Here is a 16347-nt window from a genome sequence, read left to right as displayed (position 1 = left end):
TTAAATCCTGGGGCCCAGAGCATGCCCTGTCCCAAAGAATAACTAACTAAACTAGAACTTTTACTAACTAATTGATACAGGTACTACTGAACAACCAATGAGATTTGAGATGAGCTGCAGCAAAGCTGGAGCAAGTAGTTCCAATGCACCATCACTGGTGGCAAGAAGGAACTGAGCATGGGGGGGGATCATGCGGCTCCCCTTATAGCACACAATAGCGGTGCCACTCCAGGGGTTGCAGCAGTGCTCCCCCTATTGGTATTGCTGAGGGAAAAACTTCCGGCACCGATGTACGCACACTTACTGTGGAATGCACATGAGCAAGCACTCAAAGAACTGTCAGCCTGAATATTTTGAAGCTAACAACATCAGTTTGGCTTGTCACTGGAATACTTTTTGAGCCAAATAGTGTTATGCATGGGCACAGCCCTTCATCCCATTGAACTCCTTAGTAAGCCAGGCTGAGCTACAACAACCGCATGGCACAGTCTTTGTCTCACTTGATCCCTTGGTGAGTCAGTCATAGCTATATACTCGCTGCATGGCACAGCCCTTTTTCCTCAAGAGGCCCCTTTTAAGTGAGCCAGGCAATGCTATAGCAGAGTTGCATGGCACTGCCATGTCATCACATTGAATCCCAAAGTGGGGAAGGCAGGATTCCCTAAGGACAGACTCATGCCTTGTTAAAGTGGGCAGAGTAAGTTAGTCAGAAATAAGTGGTGGGCCAAGAGAACCCTTTTTCCTGCCTGTTTCTCCATCTGGGCTGCTCTCTCTCACAGCCTTGCAGGGTTCCATTAACCCCGCAGGTATGGTATGGCTGATGGGCAGCATGAGCACGGTTCAGTTAGCCCAACAGTTGTGACATGGCCGACTGCACTATAAATGATGTCTGGTTAGCTGAGGCATTTTGGCCTGCTTTTCTGTCAACTCCTCTATTCCTCTGATCACCTATGAGGTGTTCCACTAGAGAGACTTGCCCAGACATGTCATGCTGGAAGCTGTTGCAGCCAGTGACTTCTGTATCAGAAGTTTACAGTGGTCCTGATGCAGAGCCCCCCACAAGGCTAAGTAACAGCCCAGTCATTCTTACAATTCTTTTGGTTGTTTTGTATTCTTGTTGCTCTGAGCAGGAGGCCTGGTAACATCCTCCAGCAGTTGCTGGAGGGGAGTTGGGGATTGGGAGCCTCAGTTAGATGAGGAGTCCTGTGAACTCATCAGCTAACAGGCATCTTTCTTCCCTTGCCCTTGTGAGAGTGGATAGAATGCCTGTAGGTGGACACTGTAGCTACTGCCTGAGGTTCACAAGATGGCAGCTTCTGAGGGGAAGGTGTTTTTTTGCGCCAAATTCAGGAGCTCCCTAGCCCAAGAGAGGATTTCTTCCTTAGGGGGAGATTCCCTTCCTTTCACATCTGTGCACAATTCCTGACTTCCCCTGGGGCTAAGGGATCAAGACTCAACTGCCCAACAAGGAAAGGGAGGGGCAATGATGAGACCAGCAATGCGGAAGGGCTATAGGTGTGCATGCTGAAACAGTTTTACCAGCTGCTCCTTGCTCCATCTGTAATGGTTTTATCTGATCTTGCTTATAGTTTCCCTGCAACAAGTAACTCTCCTTTGATGAAACCTCCTCCAGAAGCCAAAACAGCTCTTTTCATTTTTCCTGTTGTCCTTCCAGGCACCAACAGTCTGGATGTCAAACTCTCCCTCGTTGGTGGGGAACTCTAGTGGAGCTGGCTCTTGGGTTGGAGAAGGGGGCCAAAAGCAAATCCTTTCCAACCCAGTCATATGAGGATACTGGAGTGCACAAGGCACAAACTGCTTCCTCTGCACTCTGTGGCTGGGGCATACAGCAGCACAAAACCTTGGTATCCTCTTCTTTGGACCCTTCTCTGCCATCCTCCCAGCCTGTTATCGGAGTAGTGAGTGTGAGTGTGTGTGTGTTGGAGTGGATGGGACTTCCCACTGAGGTAACTCCAGGAAGGAGACAAACCAGCTCTTCAAAAGTTCTCTCTCACACTAGGTGCTGCATTTCATCACCCTGCCATTAGCTATAGGAGGTAGAACAAACTATGGGGGTGCTTCTAAAGGTGTTAACTAGTCCCTCATCAGTTGTCCACTAAACTTTAATTCTAACCCCTAGACATACAGATAGGTGACGATCCACGCTGAGAATCCGTGGACCTAGCCCCGAGAGGGAATATACAGTCTCATGAGGTACTTTGGGTTGCCAATTCTGCCCTAGAGTACTTTAAAGTTTTTAAAAGGCAGACTAGTAGGAGCTAAGGAAAGGGACAGCTTCGTGTTGCTTTAAAGGGTATAAGATGGCCACCCTGACATCCCCTGGAACGGACTCTCCCTTGCAAGGTAGAAGGCGGCTGTCACCAGAACAGGACGCAATCCAGATGGAAGGCAAGTAAGAAACTCTTTCCTGGAGGAGTGCAGAGCCACTTCTTATAGGGAAAAGTTTCCTGATTTTCCTGAAACTTCTAAAACATTATTGTTCAGTTTGAGGGACAGGCAAGGTTTGGCTTAACATATACACTAGTGATATTAGTGATAATCTGTCAGTAATACAGACCAAACAATCAGTGCTCTGGTATGATGTGAGAGAATGGAGTCTTCTAAGGAAAAACTGAGTGTAATGTACTCATTTCTTCAAGATAACATGAATCTCTTTAGTAACAGTTGTAGGATTTCATCCTCTCTAAAAATGCTTGTAAATAAGCTGTTGCAGAAGATTACACAAATAAACAGGATAGCAATTCACTGGAGACAGGATGTAAATAAGTAAAAGATGTAAATAAAAAATTTAAATACATACCATTTATTTGATAAAGGTCTGTAATAACATGTTTTAGACTTGTTTAGATACAGAAAAGTACATCAGGAGTGGTCATTCTCAGTGCTTCCAAGACTGTGAAAGGTTCAATAACTAGAGCACCTACTTGTGTTTACTTAATGGTGAACACAAATATAAGAATCCATCAAAGTGCTCTGAAGTCAGTGAAATATATAAGTGACTATTTCAGGAACCAAACACAAGCAAACTTGCCTTTATTGATATTCTAATAAAGGAGGTGAAGAGTTTCACTCAAGGACCAGATCCTGGGATTCATTTGAACTGCCTTTAGTGCTGACATAAAAAGCTTACCTTGGTACTCTCCCCAAAACAAGGGTTGCTGTGCATAGGGATGATTCTGCAGCATATGTTAGGCTGACTACTGATGACCGCTCTGACCTATGCCTTTGCTAAGAGACCAAAATCACAGTGTGGCTGTATAGGAGGCTCTGTGGATCTCTGCACTGCTGGAAGATCCCCCTGCAGCTCAGATATTCTGCTCTAGAACTTGAATCTGCTGGCAGTAAGATGAAAAGCTGTTGCATCTCCCCAGAGATTCTGGTTCAGTATGTCTGAAGATAACTTTGGGGCAATCTGTTAATGTCAGAAGCTTCCTAATAAAGGTTGGTTAAAAAAAGTAAAACTGACATACGACACGACCAACAACTATATATAAAAGCCTTATGGTATTTTTTGTTGGGATTTCATTCTTCAGTGCCTACAAGTCAGCCTGCATTAATAGTAATTCTTTCTTCAGCCTTCTCTTTTTATTAGAATGAATTTCTTTCTATGGACTGACAAATATTTCTTATAGATTTTAAAAGAAGACGTCAATTTTGTCTATTTCACTTTACAAATGAAAATTGCCCAAGTAAATAAGGGGTATAAATGAAACTCTGCAAACCACTTAAACTCAGGGCTTAATAGAGAGGGGGGCCTTATACAGAGCCCTCTAGACTACTAAATTGTTACACTGGGAGAGATTTCAAACAACGTCATTAGTTTTGAATTTGTCGCAGGTCCACTGTGTATTAACAGCAAGACATTCTTTCACTTAGACTAATATATTGTTGTGGTTCAGAAAGAATGGTCAACATACTCATACTGCCTCCTCTACATAAGTACTTATAAATTCAACAAACACTGGCATGTCATGATCTATTACATATACAAAGAAAAACAAAAGGCTTAAATACAGGCTATTTAGTCTGAAAATCCAAGACCAGTTATTCAAGAAAATTGTATGACAAACAAAAGGCTATCACCACCAACTACACCACTGACCATTTATGCCTTCTTTTTTTAAAACAAAAAAAGAGTTGTTTTTTTTGGAGAAGGCATGTTTTCTGAAGTATTCTTTTTTTTTTTCTAGGCACTCTGTCTACTTTTTGTTTAATTCAGGGTAAGATTGTATGGCATCACAAATACTATATCAGAGTGCTTGTTTGTCTGAGTGATTGGCTGAACAAGAATTAGGACTGAGTGGACTTGTAAGTGCTAAAGTTTTATATTGTTATATTTTTGAACGCAGTTATTTTTGTACATAATTCTACATTTGTACATTGAACTTTCATGATAAAGAGGTTGCACTACAGTACTTATATTAGGTGAATTAAAAATACTATTTCTTTTGATTTTTTACAGTGCAAATACTTGTAATCAAAAATAAATATAAAGCGAGCACAGTACACTTTTAATTCTGTTTTGTAACTGAAATCAATATATTTGACAATGTAGAAAACATCCAAAAATATTTTAATAAATGGTATTCTCTTATTAACAGCATGATTAATTGCGATTTTTTAAACGCGTGATTAATTGTGATTGATTTTTTTTAATCGCTTGACAGCCCTAGAAATAACTGAACACCACACTGAAGACTGGACTACTTGAACAATATTACTTGTCCCCAGAGTGGGAGAGGAAGAAATACTGTATGCCTCTGCTAAGGGCATAGGACTGGAATAGGCCATTCTATGAGCACTGTTAACAGCTGCACAAAAGTCTTCAGCCAAGCTCAACTATGTACTCAAGGAGAGGATTAGATTTCAGCTTAGAAAAATAGTGGCCCTCTTCATCAGACTGCATAAGGGAGGATGAAGGAGAGAATTTATGGAAACGTTTAATTTTTTCCAGTGCTCTTTTATCATTCATATTCATTGTGAATACACAGACATAGCTATCATATTAACATCTGGGTTTTATTAAAAATAATCAAGAACTGAAAGTTAATGTTAGTATAAACAGATTATTATTGTAAAAATGGCATCAGAAATATGGATCTTTCCCTTGGCCATAAAAAGAAGATAACAGTTCTTACGATGAGAGACACAACCCACATTTGAATGGACAAGTTTACCTCATTTTAGAAAAAGTAATATGTCACATGATCTCAGAAATATAGAAAAAATGTGCATCTTCACATTATGTAAACTATAACCATCTCCCACCACAACCCTTCTGATGCTTAGAGACCAGCGAATAGGGAGAGGCCTCAGCTGAGCGCCAGAGTAACATACAGAGATAGGTATCGGGGGGGTAGCCGTGTTAGTCTTTATCCACAAAAACAACAAGGAGGCCAGTGGCACCTTAAAGACTAACAGATTTATTTGGGCGTAAGCTTTCATGAGTGAGGTTTTTTACTCAGAAAAGCTTATGCCCAAATAAATCTGTTAGTCTTTAAGGTGCCACCAGACTCCTTGTTGGTTATACAGAGACAAGGTGGATATCATTGTGCTTTGGGAAAAGGGTGTTGGGCTGAGACAGGAGGGGAGGAAAAAGTGAACTTTTCTTCCACAGAGCTGCAGCCACTGCTAGGGAATCTACCTGCAGCTTCTTCAACCTTCTGCCTCATTGTTTACTTCCCCTCTCACCCTACAGTAGGTAACAGTAGGAGCAGCTCTCTGTCCTCGGTACCACCTAAGGGCTTGTCTACATTACCCGCTGGATCGACGGGCAGCAATCGATCTAGCAGGGGTTGATTTCATGTTTAGTCTAGATGCGATAAATTGACAGCAAAGCACTCTCCCGTGGACTCCAGTACTCCACTAGGGCGAGAAGTGCAGGCAGAGTCAAGGGGAAAGCATCAGCCATCAACTTATCGCAGTGAAGACACTGCGATAAATAGATCTAGGTACGTCAACTTCAGCTACGCTATTCACGTAGCTGAAGTTGCGCAACTTTGATCGAGCCCCCTCTCCAGTGTAGACCAGGCCAAAGAATGGAAAGGAAGAGCAAGAGATGGAAACTACGTATTGAATGGGACTTTTAAAATTAGACTACACAACGTATTAGAAATTCTGTAGGATTAATCTTGCAGATTTTTTCCATCATTAATATCTCTGAATATATTATTTATTGTGGCTTATATAATATCAATTTCTCACGTACAAGTAAACAGCCTTGCTATACTATGCTTTATACTGGACAGTATACTATGCTTTATAAGTGGACAGTAAATGTTACAACAGTTACCATAGATCAATTATCATGGAAAATGGTAGTAATCACAGATGCCATTGTGTGGTAACTTGTTGGAAAATGATGAATTTTAAATTTGGACCATGGCACTACAAGCACACTACTTTATACTCTATACATAACTTGAGATTTTAAACTAGAGATAAAATAAGAATCTACCCCCAAACCTTTGCCAAAATAAATCATATCAGAAATGAGGGGTTTTTAATATTTAAAAAAAGAGATTTTTCTTTTTAGTACTATTTGTTACTGTTTCACACTTCCAAACCTTCTGGCTCCATCTAGGTGTGATAGTATTTCAGTATAAAAAAGAGATGTCTCTAGCTGTAACAAAAGTTTCAACTCATTCTTCCAAGAAGAACTGAAATATTGTAACTTCTGAGAAGTTATGAGAAATTCTCTTTTTTACTTTTCCTGCTGGCAAAAGGCCAAATTTTTCTTTATAGGGGCTCTTCTTGTGCAAGGGACTCCAAGTTCTTCAGCTTGTATTTCCAACTGATTGCTATCTAATGGGTAAGGTTCTCCACGTGGAACTGGCAAACTAGAGAAATGTTGGGAAGCTGCTGGTGGCATTCTGCATCCCACCATGCTCTCTGCACCCTCTATGGCAACAGGGTGCCCCTGTGGCAATAGGGTCCCCTGGCAGGAGTGCCACACATCTGCAGTGTCTCTGCCCTCACACCTGGGGATCACTCAACAGTAACTTGAGTAACAGTAATCTAAACTGAGACTCTCTATGGATCTGAAGAAAGGAATAGGTTGAGGGTGAGTAGGGGACTACAATTCAGAGTGGACAAAATCTTCAGGCTCATCCCTGCACCGTGTACTGTGCCTAGGGGTTTTCATAGGAGTATGCCCATATCCACAACATTTTGCTCCCACTTAATTCACACAAACAGAGTAAGAATTTGGCCTGAAGTTCTTGATGACCTTGCTATAGTCAAATTTATCAGCTATGCAATTTTCAGTGGCGATTAAAGCAAATCCAGTCAATTTTTCAACAGTCTCAGTCAATGTTAGGGGAATCATCCTGAGACATTACAGGTCCAAGATCTCTGCATTTCTGTAACAAGTCTTCCTTTCCACCACTTCTAAGTCCACAGATATTACAGTGAAACTTCAAATGGCCCATCTGATCAATGCATACCACCCTGCGTTTGTTCAGAACTGAGTCACTGTAACATTCTATACAATACCTTGTCTTTGGATGCTGAGGTGATAAACTGTCACGCTTATATGTGAATGCTGTTATTTCTTTACATACACCACACCTTGTTATACCCCTTATTGGAAACTTAAGAGTGGCATATAGCAGTGCATTATTTTTCTGTAGTATATTTGACCCATTGCCTGAACACTGCCCATAGTCATCTTAAAGGGATTCAAAGCTGACAAAACTACCCAATCACATCAGTAATGAGTGATGTCCGTGATATACAGGTCATCCAGAATATGGTTTGGAATTTAGACCAGCACTCCAGTGTCAACAAATTGTAGTTAACAATTACTCCTTCTGCAGGAAAGGGATAAAATGTAATATCATTGAACAGCAGGTAGAAATATATGTATCAGTGCCAATATTTTATATTTGACTTTCTGTGACATAAGAGCTATACATTCCTTCTGAATGTTTTACCTGGCATAATTGTCTGAAATTTCATAATAACTAGTGTATTTCCTGTGCTCTTAAATTACAAGGTCATGTGTGAAGTTCGATGAACTAGGTGACGAAAGTTGCCAAGCTTGTTTTGCTGCAATAATGTATCCAGAGAAGCATTATAAAAGAGGTTTCATTCAGCAAAACTGAACCATTGCAAAGAGTCTTGCCAAACACTTTAGAATATGGCTTCATACAACAGTCATTTTTGGTTCTCTTTGACAATGCTGTGATCTGAGCATAGCTAGTTTTCCAACTCCAACCACTTACATGCATTTTCTGTGGCTTGGGAAGCGTTCATGCTGGCTGAGAACATGTGTCATATTATTCCAGTCTTTCATTCCTGAATAAGTAAGGTTTATTTTAACATTTGAAAACAATCTGTAACAGAAGCAGAACGGCGAATCGGCTATGACAGAGTAAATTCAATATTTTCTGTAAATTTGGTTCCCATTACAAAGGATCTGCTTACAGTTCTTTAGCGTACACTAATTTGTCTATTATCACTATCCTTAGAATATCAAGGGCTATTATTCTTACCAGCCATACCCCAACCAAAGCACTGAACTTTATTATCAAATATCTCAGGACAATTAATGGGAATGGAAAGCATTTTTTTCACATATTGATTTATAAGGTGAGAACAATCTCGAGTTGAAAGTGCAGCAACAAAATCTCATGCATAATTCTGCAGTTGTCCCAATTCTTAATCTGACCTACATATGAGGCAGAATGCTAATCAGACTGTGAAATGGAACATTCTTCCTTCACAAATAATAGAATAGAACAGAATCCAGTGTCTTCAGTTTGTTAGTATTAATCAACACATTTTAATGGAGTTGAGTACTAGATAGATACAGAATCCCGTAGTGTATTTTTTTTTCAGGGTTAGTAGTTAACGCTTTTCGTACAAGTGGATTTCCCTTAAAGCTCTCGCTTTGATTATCCCTACACATATTTTTCCTTTTCAGTGGTATATCCCAAAGGGGGCAAGTGTCTCAGGCTGATTTGCCCAAATTCACAGGCTTTTCTTCCCCCTCCTCAGTAAAAATCTTTCTATTTTCATTCTACGTTTATGCTGTTGCCTCACTACCCACATGTATCCCTGGCCCTTTTATTGTTGAATACTTGCCCAGAGGCTCAGAAATTTAGAGAGCAGAATTTACTGATTCCTTCCAGCTCCCAAACCCACACCAAATTTAGGTAGGAGTTTTGCAGTTCATATTTCAGTAACGAAGACAGGGGAAGCTAAATGGTCAGAGTCAGGAGTGGTCTACTGGGTGAAGTGGGATTATAGTTAAAGATGCAGTGGTCTTCATCATTCAATTTGGAACCAAAATAAAGAGAATGGGCCAGCGGTTCTTTGCAATTACTATTGTAATAAGTTAGAGAGATATTAGCAGCAAGTACTATGGAATCCACTAAACTTTTTGATCGGAGTACGATGTGTGATTTTAAGTTATGCTAGTTTCAAAATTATCCTCCTTGGATATGTAGAGGGCTGCTATGGTGGCCAGGGAGGAAATTCTTTATATGATGCAGGTGTAATGAAACACAGCCAGGTTTAACTCTATCTACAACAGGCTTGCAAGTATTGCATAATGCCAGAGAAAAATTCCAAGAATGGGATTGCAGAAAAAAATCTTGTGGCACCTTATAGACTAACAGACGTTTTGGAGCATGAGCTTTCGTAGGTGAATACCCACTTCGTCAGATGCATCTGACGAAGTGGGTATTCATCCACGAAAGCTCATGCTCCAAAACATCTGTTAGTCTATAAGGTACCACAGGATTCTTTGCTGCTTTTACAGATCCAGCCTAACACGGCTACCCCTCTGATACAAGAATGGGATGTGGAGAAAGGAAGTTTATATGGTCAGATTAGGGTGACCAGATGTCTCGATTTTTAGAGACGGTCCTGATATTTGGGCCTTTGTCTTATATAGGCGCCTATTACCCCCACCCCCAACACTGATTTTTCACATTTGCCATCTGGTCACCCTAAGTCAGATATAAACGTAACAAAAGCATTATAGCTATTTCATTCAAAACAAATAATCACTATCATAGCATTAATGCAGGCTTTTTTGATCCCTGACCTAACTCAACTAAATTAAATGAGAATATTTCATTCTATAACATTTTGTAAAACACCATAAGAAACTAAGAACAGACTTACCCAATTGCTGAAAAAGAAGAGCCACACTGGTACTGGTAACAGGAAGGCTATCATGTAAAGGGGTTTGTATCAGTTGTCTGTCTCCTGCTCCCAATGAAAACAATTTCTGTAGATAGAGATATTTCAATACATACTTTAATCTCATTTGTACATAGTTTTACATATTTGCTATATATATTTAATCTCTTATTCAGACCAAGCACACAGTATAAAATGTTATATTGTTATTTACCTATTTCAATCTCAAAGACATTACTATTTCTATTACACACTAAAGTTTAAACTTATGTTGGAAATCAGTGTTCTCCGCAAAGGTTAGCAGTGACTTTAATGGGACAGCAGTTACGACCGAAGCATCTCCAGAAGAAGTACCACTCAACAATACTAGCATCTGACCAGCATTAATCTCTTCATTCAAGGATGGTGATGATTATTAACAATTATAACTAACTGTATCCCCTGGATGTAATTCTTTCAGCATTATTTAAACTAAAAGAACTCCTCACATTTTTCATGTTAATACACTTTTCATTTTATTAAAAAATAGTTTTGGTACATCATTTAACAAAAAGATGTCTGGAAAAGATGGAGAAGTAAAATAAGGGCAATGGAATGACAGTTTGAATGTGACAACTTCCTCCCTCAAGAAACATCTGAATTGAATTGTTCAAATAGTTATTAATTGGTTTCCATGAAGATATGCAACACCATGAAAAACATTAAAGAACTGCAAAGAACAGAGTAAAAATGGTTAAAAAAAGCACTGACGACAGAATAAGATGTTAGGTTAATAACAAAGAAGTGAAATAACTTTGAGACTGGGATTACCAGGTCATGAAGTTTGTGGAAATTATAAAATAAGGAAGGCTATAATAGCAGACTACTTTATCATCATCATGTTACAGAAATGGTTTAAGGTCTGCTACCAAATATTTTATTTACAAGTGTGTTTTAAAACTGTGATTAATTTTCTTCAGTAGTTTAAATAAGAAAAAATTAGAAAAAGATGACCTCGCTAATCTTAATGACTCTACTAATCACAGTAATAATTTTTCTTTCATATCATTCATCTTCTCTGCAATTTTCATGTGCACAACTACTGTGCAACAAAAATTGGTGCCACAATAAGGCTCAGTTTATGCCCAAGATCCTTTCTACAGAAAAAAATCACAGTCATGAGTGTCATTCAAAGTTCAACTGATACAGCAATGCTTACACCTGAACTTCTGAAATGTTAGTTTTAGTCAGAAGTCATAATAATAGACCTTACAATATCAAGCTGTTTATATCAGATCCCAGATAAAATACATCTGAAATACATTATCTGCTGTTCTGTTAAAATTTGTAACAATTATTCTGTTGGTATGCAAAGTAATTTATTGCTGGAATTCTACCTATTTTCCTGTCTACAATATTTAAAGCCTAGAAAAATAAATATGGCAAAGTGGAGTAAAGACATAATTCTGTCCTCGAAAGCTTAGCACAGCTTTCACTTACTGGTAGCTTTCATTTTCCTAACTAAAGACAGACTGCATTCATAACATACCATTTCAAAGATTCATATCACCAGCTCTGATACAAAATTCATATTATGTTAACCTAGTTGGCTTTTTAATTTACATCTGAGGTGCAATGCTACTTTGTTAAATCTAATAATACAAGAGTTAAAATCTGTTGTACAGCTAAGTCCACTTTTCTAGAGACTTCAATAGCCCTACAATAAAGTTTAGTGAGATTGTAGATTGTAGATAGTGGGAAAGATATTTGATTTTCTTCAAAGCAAACTGGTGGAAAGTCAACCATACACACCTGAATTCTCCTTGTTTTGTACTTGTGTTTAAAAATATTAGAGAACTCTACAGTAAATCCAAAAGTCTGGTTGAACCATATTATTGTACATAAAATCAAGAGGAGAATTCCTATGGTGAATAATTTCCTGAGAATTTACAGTGTGAACTTAATTATATTTCTGCTGCTTTCTAATTTGATATTTTTACTTCAAAGAGATTGTCATTTTACCTATCTGAAGAAGAGAACAAATGGTTACTTACCTATTCTGTAACTGTTCTTCTAAGTGTGGTTCATATGTGTATTCCACTCAGGTGTGCATGCACGCTCCTGTGACCTGGAGCCAGAGGGTTTCCATAGCAGTACCTGTCAGGGCATCACATGCGCCGCACACATCCTTGTAGCCCCTTATAAGGTTATTTAAGGACTGCACCACCTCAGCCTTCCAGAGTTCTTTTGTACCAGAATATATGGTGTGACAAAGTTCCTCCTCTACCTTGGTGGGTCCTGCGTTTATTGGCAGATTTGCTCACCTCAGTGATCTCCCCCACAGTCTGGATCAACTCCTCCTGTGTCTAATCAGGAGTTGGGAGGTTTGGGAGGAACCCGGGCCCGCCCTCTACTCCGGGTTCCAGCCCAGGGCCCTATGGATTTGCAGCTGTCTATAGTGCCTCTTGTAACAGCTCTGTGACAGCTACAACTCCCTGGGCTACTTCCCCAAGGCCTCCTCCAAACACCTTCTTTATCCTCATCACAGGACCTTCCTCCTGGTGTCTGATAACGCTTGTACTCCTTAGTCCTCTAGCAGCACACCCTCTCAGGGCTTGTCTACATCAGAAAGTTGCAGCGCTGGTGAGGGAGTTACAGCGCTGCAACTTTGAAGGTGTACACATCTGCAGGGCACCACCAGCGCTGCAACTCCCTGTTTGCAGCGCTGGCCGTACTCCCGTTTTGTCTCGGGTGTAGAGGATCCAGCGCTGGTGATCCAGCGCTGGTAATCCAATGTAGACAGTTACCAGCGCTTTTCTTGACCTCCGTGGAAGGAGGAAGCCTCTGGTAATCAAGCTGGTTTCCTTTCCCGGTTTGCTCTCTCGGTCCCGGAGCCACCCAGCAAACCGCAGGGAAGGAGACCTGCTTGCTCGGGGTTCCGGGACCGAGAGAGCAAACCGGGAAAGGAGACCAGCTTCGCCGCGGTTTGCTCTCACATTCCCGGAGCCACCCAGCAAACCGCAGGGAAGGAGACCTGCTTGCTCGGGGTTCCGGGACCGAGAGAGCAAACCGCGGCGAAGCTGGTTTCCTTTCCCGGTTTGCTCTCTCGGTCCCGGAACCCCGAGCAAGCAGGTCTCCTTCCCTGCGGTTTGCTGGGTGGCTCCGGGACCGAGAGAGCAAACCGCGGCGTTCCCGGTGTGCTCTCTCGGTCCCGGAACCCCGAGCAAGCAGGGCGCCGTCCCTGCGGTTTGCTGGCTGGCTCCGGGACCGAGAGAGCAAACCGCGGCGTTCCCGGTTTGCTCTCTCGGTCCCGGAACCCCGAGCAAGCAGGGCTCCTTCCCTGCGGTTTGCTGGCTGGCTCCGGGACCGAGAGAGCAAACCGCGGCGTTCCCGGTTTGCTCTCTCGGTCCCGGAACCCCGAGCAAGCAGGTCTCCTTCCCTGCGGTTTGCTGGGTGGCTCCGGGACCGAGAGAGCAAACCGCGGCGTTCCCGGTTTGCTCTCTCGGTCCCGGAACCCCGAGCAAGCAGGGCTCCTTCCCTGCGGTTTGCTGGCTGGCTCCGGGACCGAGAGAGCAAACCGCGGCGTTCCCGGTTTGCTCTCTCGGTCCCGGAACCCCGAGCAAGCAGGGCTCCTTCCCTGCGGTTTGCTGGCTGGCTCCGGGACCGAGAGAGCAAACCGCGGCGAAGCTGGTTTCCTTTGCCGGTTTGCTCTCTCGTCCCGGAACCCCCCTTGAAGCCGCCCAACAGCGCTGCAGTGTGGCCACATCTAACACCACTTGCAGCGCTGGTTGCTGTAAGTGTGGCCACTCTGCAGCGCTGGCCCTATACAGCTGTACTAATACAGCTGTAACAACCAGCGCTGCAAAATTTTAGATGTAGACATGGCCTTAGTCTCAGCTCCTTGTGTCTCTTGCTCCCAGCTCCTCACACGCACTTCCTCTCCTCTGGCTCCTCCCCATCTGACTGGAGAGAGCTCCTTTTAAAACCCAGGTGCCCTGATTCGCCTGCCTTGATTGGCTGCAGGTGTTCTAATCAGCCTGTCTGCCTTAATTGGTTCTAGCAAGTTCCTGACTACTTTAGTGCAGACCCTACTCTGGCCACTCAGGGAACAGAAAACTACTCACCCAGTGACCAGTGTATTTGCCTTCTACCAGACTCCTGCACCCCACTGGCCTGGGTCTGTCACAATGGCTCAAGACTCCAGTGCAAAGGGGACAGAAAGGGAGTCAAGGAATACATGTATAAACTACATCCTGAAGAACAATAGTTACAGAATAGGTAAGTAATAATTTTTTCTTCTTCACATCTGTATTCCACTCAAGTGACTTCCAAGCAGTTCAGGTAAGAGGTGAGGCCTGAAGTCTATTTGAAAAGAAACAGCAAGATTATTTTTCTAAAGTTTGCATCAGATCTGGGAAGCAGTTGTGATAGCATGATGCCAAGTAAAGGCCCACGCAACAGCATATATGCCCAGAATAGATATGTCTTGTAAGATGGCCACAGAGATAGCTTGGGCTCTTGTGGTATGAGCAAGGAGTCTTTCCAGTGTGGGAAAGGTTTGCTGCCCTGCAGGCTGTTGTAATGCAGGCTGTAATTCATCTAGAGATAATCTGCACTGAAACTGCCTGACCTTTCATTCTATCATGATAAGAAACAAAAAGGCAAGGAGAGATGCTTGAAATGGCTTCATTCTATCTAAACAGAATGCCAGTGCTCTTCGCACATCTAATGTATGAAGACACTGTTCATCCTTTCTGGACTGCAGCTTCTGAAAAGATACAGATAAGTATATCACTTGTTCTAGATTAAAGCCCTAATACAACTTTGGCCAAAAACTTTGGATGTGGTCTTAAGGTCACCTTATCTTTAAAGAACTCTGTAAATGGAGGGCCTGCCATCCAATATTGAAATTCTCCCACTTTTCTGGCTCACATTGTTGCAATGAAAAAAGCAATTTTCTGAGGAAGATGAGCTAGAGAGCAATTAGCTAGCAGCTCAAATGGGGGGCCCATAAGAGCTGCCAGCACTGTATTTAAGTCCCATATAGCAACTGCATTCTTTATAGGGGGATAGAGAGGAATAACACCTTTGAGAAATTACTCGGTCACCGGGCTGAAACTGACGAACCTTGGCTTGACGGTTGTAGTGGGTTTGCTGGGCCTCTTGGGCCTTCTCTAGGTATTCCCTCACTATGGGAGTGACCCAGGCTATCCGGTCCCTCATCTGTAGCACATGCTCTATTATATTCTTCCCCTCACTGGATTCCTCCTCTCAAATTTCCTTGGCTATGTCTAGGATGCCTCAGGGGTTGCGCTCAGCTCAAAGGGGGAGAATCCAGTTGAGGCCTGAGGTACCTATTGGATAGCGAACATAAGGTAAGGTAGGAAGGTGTCCCAGTCTTTCCCGTCCCGACTTAACACCTTCTTTATCATAGCCTTGAGGGTTTGGTTAATACTTTCTACCAACTCATCAGTCTGCGGATGACAGACTGAAGTTCTTAGGGTATGTATATGGAGCAGTGTACAGAGGTCCTTCATTAGCTTCGACATAAATGGGGTTCCTTGGTCTGTTAATATCTCCTTCGGTAGCCCCACTTGGGCAAGATTCCCACCAGCTCTTAGGCTATCGTTTTAGCATCTGTGTTCCACAAGGGGTAGCGAGTAGCTTCTCGGTAGCGAGTAGCATAGTCCAAAACAACAAGTATATATTCATGGCCCAGAGCTGTCTTCTCCAGGGGTCCCACTAGGTCCATCGCTATTCACTCAAAGGGGACCTCTGTGATGGGAAGCAGTACTAAAGGTGCCCTCAAGTGGGGACAGGGACTGCGCAGCTGACACTCTGGGCAGGATACACAGTACCTCCGCACTTCATGTACTCCGGGTCAGAAGAACCGTCGTAGGACCCATGCCAGGGTCTTCTTTACCCCCAAATGCCCCCGCCCCCAAAATGACTATGGACAAGACTTAATACAGTGTTCTGGTGTTTTTGAGTTACTAGGATCTGCTGTACCTTCTGCCCCTGTACTGGTGCACCAGATAAGAGATCCTTCTTCATTATGAAGTAGGGTCCTGGACCCTGGGTTTTCCCTTCCACGGGGACCCCATCCATCTATTTCAGTCACCTCCTTCCTGATGTTGTCATACCTTGGGTCTTCTGCCTGGTCCCATCCAAAATTTCCTCTCCCGGGGCTAATCT

The 16347-nt window shown here is 42.3% G+C and overlaps 1 protein-coding gene across 5 annotated transcripts in view; it reads right to left on the bottom strand.

Moving 5' to 3' along the window:
- The window catches only part of SBF2 (SET binding factor 2), a 595850-nt gene that overhangs the window by 263476 nt on the left and 316027 nt on the right, over positions 1–16347 (bottom strand). For all 5 annotated transcript variants that reach the window (XM_030560381.1, XM_030560383.1, XM_030560382.1 and 2 more), the window contains exon 6: positions 10156–10261. In XM_030560381.1, the coding sequence (XP_030416241.1) occupies positions 10156–10261 (106 nt within the window). The remainder of the gene's footprint in view (positions 1–10155; positions 10262–16347) is intronic.

This window comes from Gopherus evgoodei, chromosome 4 (genome assembly GCF_007399415.2).
Source record: "Gopherus evgoodei ecotype Sinaloan lineage chromosome 4, rGopEvg1_v1.p, whole genome shotgun sequence".
Taxonomy (NCBI): domain Eukaryota; kingdom Metazoa; phylum Chordata; order Testudines; family Testudinidae; genus Gopherus; species Gopherus evgoodei.
Note: the sequence above shows the minus strand (reverse complement) of the source record. Positions and strands in the feature narration are given on the sequence as shown.